Source organism: Ictidomys tridecemlineatus, chromosome 1, assembly GCF_052094955.1.
Source record: "Ictidomys tridecemlineatus isolate mIctTri1 chromosome 1, mIctTri1.hap1, whole genome shotgun sequence".
In the NCBI taxonomy this organism is placed as follows: Eukaryota; Metazoa; Chordata; class Mammalia; order Rodentia; family Sciuridae; genus Ictidomys; species Ictidomys tridecemlineatus.
In genome coordinates this window covers 25,940,938-25,948,800 of record NC_135477.1, presented here as the reverse complement: position 1 = coordinate 25,948,800, position 7,863 = coordinate 25,940,938, and the positions used below count along the sequence as shown (strand labels likewise).

Here is a 7,863-nt window from a genome sequence, read left to right as displayed (position 1 = left end):
TTTCAGGAAGTCTTACCTTCCTTAATTTCTCTAAAGGGGCTGAGTTGGTTTCGCTGCTGCTTTTTATAACAATATGTAGCTAGCTGTTCATAGGCCCTGTTTTAAAGAAGGACAAGCCTGAACTCACCCTCCTGCCTCAGGGCCTGGGCTCCATACCTGGGAGAAGACAAGTCTTCTACCTTCTAACAAGACGGACTTGAAGTTGGAGTAAATCGCCTGGTTGAGTGACAGGTGTTTCCCAGCTGAGCCCTTGGGGAGATTCTCCAGTTGGGCAGGACACCCGTCCCCAGAGGCTTGGTGGGCTGGACTTCTTTGGCCCAGTCCAAAAATGAGGGGGCAGCTCCTTCCAGGAGAGGCAAAGTACTCTCACTTCTCCCTCCTTGGGTCTGTCTGTCTGTCCATTCTTGGGAATGGCCACTTCCTGTTCCTTTTCTTTCTCATTCTAAGCCTCTCCTCATTGTTCCCCTCTTCCCTCTCTACAGGAACTACTCAAAGCCTTGGTCTCTGTCCCTCTGTCTCTGGCTCTTGCATCTGTCTGGGCTCCTGGCCTCTTCTCCCCCTCTCTCCCCCTCCCCCGCGCTGTCATTCACCCGGCTCCTCTCAGCGTACAGCCAATGGAGAGACCCGGCCGAAACTGCGAGGCTCGCTAGCACAGGGCTTTTTCGCCCGGTGATTGATGTCCCAGAGTCAACAGCGAGCAAGCAGCCGGAGAGGGGAAGGAGAAGCCGCAGAAGGGAAGAATACGGAGCCCCTTCTCTCTCTCCCCTCCCCCCTACTTTAGCCCTTCTGCGCACTTCGTCTTCAAGTCTTCGGCGCAGCCAGGAGCCGCTGTTGCCTCCGCGCCCCCCTGCTTGCTGCCCCCCATAACCAAGCGCAGCAAGCACCCGCCGCCCGGGCCCCCCCGTGGGGCCGGGGCCAGCATGGAGCATCTGGGTCCGCACCACCTCCACCCGGGCCACGCGGAGCCCATCAGCTTCGGCATTGACCAGATCCTCAACAGCCCGGACCAAGGCGGCTGCATGGGGCCGGCCTCTCGCCTCCAGGACGGAGAATACGGCCTTGGCTGTTTGGTCGGAGGCGCTTACACTTATGGCGGCGGGGGCTCCGCAGCCGGGGCCGGGGCCGGGGGCGCGGGGGCCTATGGCGCTGGCGGCCCAGGCGGCCCCGGCGGCCCCGCAAGCAGCAGCGGCGCCTGCAGCATGGGCCCGCTGGCCGGCTCCTACAATGTGAACATGGCCTTGGCGGGCGGCCCTGGTCCGGGCGGCGGCGGCGGAGGGAGCGGCGGCGGCGGGGGGGCGCTGAGCGCTGCCGGGGTGATCCGGGTGCCAGCGCACAGGCCGCTAGCTGGAGCCGTGGCCCACCCCCAACCCCTGGCTACTGGCTTGCCCACTGTGCCCTCTGTGCCTGCCGTGCCGGGTGTCAACAACCTCACCGGCCTCACCTTCCCCTGGATGGAGAGTAACCGCAGATACACAAAGGACAGGTTCACAGGTGAGTCCGGCCCGCGCGCGCCCCGCCTGGCCGTGGCTCGGGCTCTGCACTACCCCTTCCCTGCTTGGTGGCTCCCTGAACACCCCTCTGAGTGCCAGGTTGCCCAGCTCCTCTCCTCGCTTTCGCCAAGTTCAGCGGTCCGCCGAATTCTATGTTCCCAGAATCGCTGTGCTCCAAGAGTTCTCGCAGCCTGGGTCCCTCCAACTCTCCTGCAGGACCCCTGCTCCAAGAAGCAATCCTTGGTCCCCTCTCTTGGGATCCTGGGGTCCAGTCAGGTAGAGGGAAGAGGCTGTAGATTCAAGACTATCTTCTATAAACATTTGAGGCTCAGGGATCTCAGAGAAGGGGTGCGATGTGAACAAAGTGTTTCTTTCGCCCCGGCTGCGATTTTCTCACCGAGGCTGGGATCCCCCACAGTTAGATGCAAGAACGGGTTTCCCACCTCTGCCCCGCCATACACACACCAAGTTCCCGTGCCCATCGTGCTGTCAGGCCCGGCAAAGAGCCGGGTTCCCCGCGAAGCAGAGCTGGCAGGTCCTTGTTGGAGAGTAGACTTTCTCCTCTCGGTGGCAGCGCGGGGCTGAGTCGCCCGAGACAGCTTGCTCTTCATTTTCTTTCTGTCCCGGCTGGGCGTCCTTGCCAGGGCCCAACTCTGTTGTCTCCGGGATGAATAATGCATCCGTGGCTGGAGGACGACTCTCGGGATGATTACTGCACTAGGTGGCGGCTGGCTCCTGCCCTCTCAGCTCCTTCCTTGGCTCGTCCCCGGTCCCTCCGCTCCCGCTTCCGCTCTGGGCACTCAGCTCGGACTCTGGGGCGGCCCGTTCCCCAGGCCCTTACTTCCCGTTCCCTGAATCTGAGACCATGATCCTCCCGCAGGCCAGACCCCCAAACCCCACTGGGAAACTGCCTCGAATTGAACTCTGTTCCTGGTCTGGGCCTTAGAGAGGGGACGTAGGACAACCAGGCCTCTGCTGGCTGCAGCTGGGACTCCCAGCCGAGCTCCAGGGCCCAACTGTGAAAGTGTGTGTGTGTGTGTGTGTGTGTACACACACGTGTGCAAAGACATTGGGAGAAGAATTTTAGAGCTAAACGTGGCTAGATAATCCCAAGGAATTCCAGGCCCTCTATGAAGCACAGAGACTGCATTTGGAGCTTCTGACCAGATTCTGGGACTGTGGCAGAAGCCTGTGTGTGTGTGTGGGGGGGGTGTCAGAAGCAGAACAGCTGCTGCATTGTGGGCCTCCAGGAAGAACCCTCACTCATGGGGCCCCAATGCTCCAACTCAGGTGATCTCAGGCAGGCCTGAGTAGGCAGAGCCTTGTGCCCACCTCATTCCCCTAACCAGACTAGGTCAGTGTTGAAGGCTCTGAAGGAACCCCCAACTAGGACCCCACTCTCCTGGATATACAAATATTAGGATCCTGGAACAGGGAGATCACTGTTGTGTGTGTGTGTGTGTGTGTGTGTGTGTGTGTGTGTGTGTGTCTCTATACACTCAGCACAGGGCTTACTCTGGGGAGCCACAGTCCATCCTAGTCCTGTGTTGGGACTGAAAGAGGTTCTGAGGGAGAATATGACTATGGCCTCCTATTGCCTTGTGTCCTGTGTGCTTGTGCTGTGTCTGTGCTTGTATGGGTGTATACATCCTCCTGTTTGTGTGCACAGATCTGTAAGTTCACACCTGGTATATGCTATGTCTGTGAAGGGCTGTGAAGGCGGCTCAGGTCAAGACCTAGAGTCAGGCACCTTGATTACCCTCTGCCTCTTAGTGTTGGCCTGCTTTTCTGAGGTTGGAGGCCAGGGGCTGTGACCTTTAGCTCTCCTTACACTGACCCTGGGTGGGAGGAAGGGAGCAAGAAGGCCACTGGGCTTGGGGAGCCCCGGGCTAGGGAGGCCTAGGCAGTGGTGGCGTCAGCCTGGCGGGTGGAAGGGTGTCCTTTCCCGTGGCGGGCTTGGAGCTGAGGGCTGCTGGGAGGATCGTGGTCTTGCTTTTAGGGGTCCAGCCACTGCGCTCGCTGACTCGCGTGGTGTCGGGCCTGGGACGCCTCCTGACGCTCTGCCGCTTGCCTCTGCCGTCTGTCTGTCTCCCGCTCCAGTGGCCCTCTCACCCTTCACTGTAACACGCCGTATAGGTCACCCCTACCAGAACCGGACGCCCCCCAAGAAGAAGAAGCCGCGCACGTCCTTCACGCGCCTGCAGATCTGCGAGTTGGAGAAGCGTTTCCACCGCCAGAAGTACTTAGCCTCCGCGGAGCGCGCAGCTTTGGCCAAGGCGCTCAAAATGACCGACGCTCAGGTCAAAACCTGGTTCCAGAACCGGCGGACGAAGTGGAGGTGAGCACGTAGGGAAGGCCTGCCGCGGGCGGCACAGTTTCTGGCTGCTCTCGGATTGCTCGCTGGCTCTCTTTGGGCAAACAGACTCCCTCTGCTCGCTGGTTTCTGATCGGTTCGGTGGAGCGGGCTTCTGCAAGGCTCGCGGGGAGCTAGAAGCAATCAAGACCAATAGCCAGGTGGGACTGGAGACACTTAGCTCTGTTTTACCGGTGGCTTCAGGACTTTCAGAACTGTGCCGATGTAGATGCGGCTGGTCTCCGCCGCCGCTAGGGCAAACAGGCGTGTTAGACTACTGTGTATCTGGGACCTCTGGGCTCAGGGAATCCTCAGAGGCTTTTTGATTGTGCAAATTCTCATTTACCGGGGAAACCTCTTCTGTCCCAGAGACTTGGAAGCAGAAACGGGCCTCATCTTGTTTCTGCGCTCCATCCGGACTCCCGGCAGGGAGACTGGGGCCCCAGAACGCAGGCTGGGCCCTTCTGATTGCCTCCTCCCCACCCGGTTCCCTACCCTGGGAGGAAAAAAATCAATCCACGCCGGCTGTGACTGGGTTTCGTGGGTCCCACTGAAAGGGGGATCAATTAGGAGCAGATGGGTGTGTGAGAAAAAGACATTTTCCTTTCTCCTGTCACACACTACAATTACACTTACTACACGTTTTATTTTTATTTTTTTCACATGCTATACGTCAACCCCTCTCGTTTTCGTTCTTCTCTCTCCCCTACTTTTGCGGACACTAAGCGTCCCCCACACCCCTAAGTAGCCTTATTCCCTGCAGACACTGGAACATTCTCCAGATACACCCTCTTGCACCCCGCATTCTCGGGTCCAAACGCATTGTCGCGAGTTCGAACGCTCAGGCTCTGGGTGGTGGTGGAGGGGGAGCGCAAGAGTCTGGGCAAAGTCGTCGGAGGCGGCGGCGCCGGGCCGGGCGGGCCTCGGGGAGAGAGGAAGGAATTGGAGTTTCCTCTTTTTCTGAACGAAGGCGAGGAATCTGCTAGGGATTCCGCCTTGGGGCCACAAAGGAAGCCCGGGCCCGCGAGTCTACCGCCCCCCATCAACATTCCTGCCTCTGGGGAAGGGGTGGGGGACTCGGTTTCAACCCTTTGAAAACTGGTAAAAGAGGGAGCTTGGGCTAGCTAGGAGGGGTCGCTGGTATTTTCAAGGCCTACTAAGGATTGTAGACTAAGGGAGGGGAAGAAGCCAGGCAACCCCCTCTCACACACACATCAAACTAGAGTGGGGACACAGAAAGGCAGCGACAAGCCAAGAGAGAAACTGAAACACAAAGGAGAGGGACAAAGATAGATTCCCCACTCCAAGAGAAAAAGGGAGCATGGCAGGCAGCCTAAGGAAATCTCATGTACAATAAAGGAAAGCATTGGATGATTAAAATCGCCATTTTCGTTTCAAAGAAATCCCCTTAATTCAGAGAAAACGAAGGGGATGAAAAAAAACAATAGACAGAACACAGAGTGAATGAAGAGAAACATTTGGGTGCAGTTTAAAACGCAGGAACCAAGGGGAAGAAAGAGTCAGAAAGATACACTGAATGAAAAGTCCAGAAGGGGCGGCGCGAGGAGGCTAGCGGCGGCCGCTGGAAGAAGCCCTCGCAGGCTTCGCGCGGCTTCATCGATCGCCTACAAATTGCTTCTGGAGGCCCCGGGGACTCCCATTAGGTCTGTCCACCTTAGAGACAGACGTTTGATCTCAGTTGACAGGGTGGAGGGGCGGCATTAAATGGAATAAGTGAGTCATCGCCTCCCAAGACTGCCTCTGAGGAAGCTGGTGGGTCCGGCGGGAGCCCGGGGCAGGGCACAGGGCTTGGTGCACGAGGTCTGAGCCCTGGGGGAGGTTCAGAGAAAGGAGAGAAGAGAGGTCTAAACGCTGGTCTTTGCCTCTGTGTACTCGTGGGGAGGTGAGGCTCTTTGGGTTTGAGGCGGCTCCAGGTCTCCCATACTGGTGGGGAGAGACGACCTGCCAACCTACCCCTAGCTAATGGGGTGAGGGTGTGGGCGCTGCGCTCAGATGGGAGGCCCAGCAGTTCAGGCCTAGCGGACATACCCACAGTATGGGTATACAGCTCCATCCACTTTTGGGTTTCCCAGTCTCCCCCCACCCCGTGGCACTGGGGATTGAACCCAGGGCCCATGCATGCGAGGCAAGCACTCTACCAACTGGGCTGTATTCCCAGCCTTTATCAGAATCAGGACACTCAAGTAGTTGGAATGTGTTAAAACAACCTAAATTGGAATTGGGGGCTGCAAACAGCCATGTTCACCGAAGCTATCTCCCGGGAGCGCGCTCGGAACCCTCGCACGCGCGGGAGCCGGGTTGGTGCCCTGGCGGGTAACAGCTTGTTCCCGGTACAGGCGACAGACCGCGGAGGAGCGTGAGGCCGAGAGGCAGCAGGCAAACCGCATCCTCCTGCAGCTGCAGCAGGAGGCCTTCCAGAAGAGCCTGGCGCAGCCGCTGCCGGCTGACCCACTGTGTGTACACAACTCGTCGCTCTTCGCCCTGCAGAACTTGCAGCCTTGGTCTGACGACTCCACCAAGATCACTAGCGTCACATCTGTGGCGTCGGCGTGCGAGTGAGCCTGCACGCTTCACTCTGGGGGACCCCAGGCCGAGTTAAGGGCCTCTGAGGCCTCAGAGCCAGGACTCTCCCCCACCCCTCCCCGCCTCGGACTGCACGTGGGAGGGGAAAGCTGCTCCCCTTGCACCGGCCCCTAACGCTCCTGCCAACATTGTTCCGGTCTTAAGTGGAAGAAAAGAGCGCTGGGGACAGGGATGGAGACCCCTACCCAGAAGCCTATGCGATCCCCCAGGTCACGTCCTCTGGAAATGTTCAGAGTCCTCTCAGTGTTCCTTCATTTCATTTTATTTCAATTTTAACATGGCATGGAGAGAGACAGGGAGATGGGTTTGGACGCAAGAGCTTCTGGGATCTCCAGATCTCTGAATTTGCCCTGGGAAACCCCTCTTTGTCCCACTCCTCATCATACACTTGAATAACCATAGGCCCACATAGAGGTGATGTCACTATCCCTCCAGGTACCACCCAAGAACCACACATGAAGACTTAAGGCAGAGTGTCATGCACACAAAGGGTCATAGCCTTCACACTGTTGACCCTCACTATTAGGTACAGGCCAAGGGTTGCCCAGATTCATCCTGAATAGCATGGCACTCTTTCTCAAAGATACACAAAGCTACAGACACACAGTGACACACCATTCCACACACAACAGCCTCACTGGGCCTATTGGGCCCCCAACCTCACATCCCAGCTTCACCCAGGTACGCACAGACAGGTTTTCACACAAACTCAGCCCATTTCTCCAGATCCTGTTTGTAGGGGGGTTTAAGTTATGCACTTAATAAGGTGTTTTCTGTGTAACCATTTTATAAAGTGCTTGTGTAATTTATGTGGAAAAAAAATAATAAAACCCTCCGGATCCGGAGTCAGGGCTGCCTGCTCCTTGCTGAGCTGCGCATCTTGCAGCTACTTGGGTTTGGTGAGAGCTGGGGCTTCAGAGGCAGCTTCTGGTACCTGTACCTAAAGGATATATAGGTGGAAAAACCCTCAGACTCTGGAGAGAGAAAAGGAGGAGGACAAACTGAAAGAAGGTAGAGCTGAGGAGAGGCAGCTTCTCCTGGGATTATTATATTTGAAAGGATGTGGATATCTTGGAGTGTGAGAGTTGTGTGTGTGTGTGTGTATATGTGTGCATTCTGTGTTTGTGGTAGTATGGGCAATTAGAACATTACTGATGGGGAATGTTTGTGATGGTGTCTACATGTGTAAATGTGTTTGAAATTCTTGTATGTAAATGCTTGTTTCTTCTGAAGTTGTGAATTGAAACTATCATTGTATGCATAGGCTTGAAGTTGTGTGTGTGTAATCATGTTAAAGTGTGACTGTCTTTTGGGGTAATTGTGTGATCACCCTTTTTGTGATTGTATATGAATTGTGTTAGTGTTTTTGAGAGTACATATTAGTTTCTCTTTGTGAATCTACTTTTGTGTTAAATA

At 56.4% G+C, this 7,863-nt stretch overlaps 1 protein-coding gene across 1 annotated transcript; it reads left to right on the top strand.

Annotated features, from left to right (window-relative positions):
• The first annotated feature begins 681 nt into the window (after window positions 1–681).
• On the top strand, window positions 682–7,271 carry Tlx1 (T cell leukemia homeobox 1). The gene is made up of 3 exons (XM_078019967.1): window positions 682–1,491; window positions 3,627–3,828; window positions 6,201–7,271. Exons 1-3 carry the CDS (start codon window positions 921–923, stop codon window positions 6,421–6,423), a joined length of 996 nt encoding a protein of 331 aa, XP_077876093.1. The 5' UTR covers window positions 682–920; the 3' UTR covers window positions 6,424–7,271.
• Window positions 7,272–7,863: the final 592 nt, after the last annotated feature.

Excerpts from the sequence above, each read along its gene's own strand:
- Tlx1 (XM_078019967.1), top strand. The coding sequence starts at position 921 with ATGGAGCATCTGGGTCCGCACCACCTCCACCCGGGCCACGCGGAGCCC. Across the intron at positions 1,492-3,626 it reads CACAAAGGACAGGTTCACAG|GTCACCCCTACCAGAACCGG; the intron begins GTGAGTCCGGCC and ends CACGCCGTATAG. Across the intron at positions 3,829-6,200 it reads AACCGGCGGACGAAGTGGAG|GCGACAGACCGCGGAGGAGC; the intron begins GTGAGCACGTAG and ends TTCCCGGTACAG.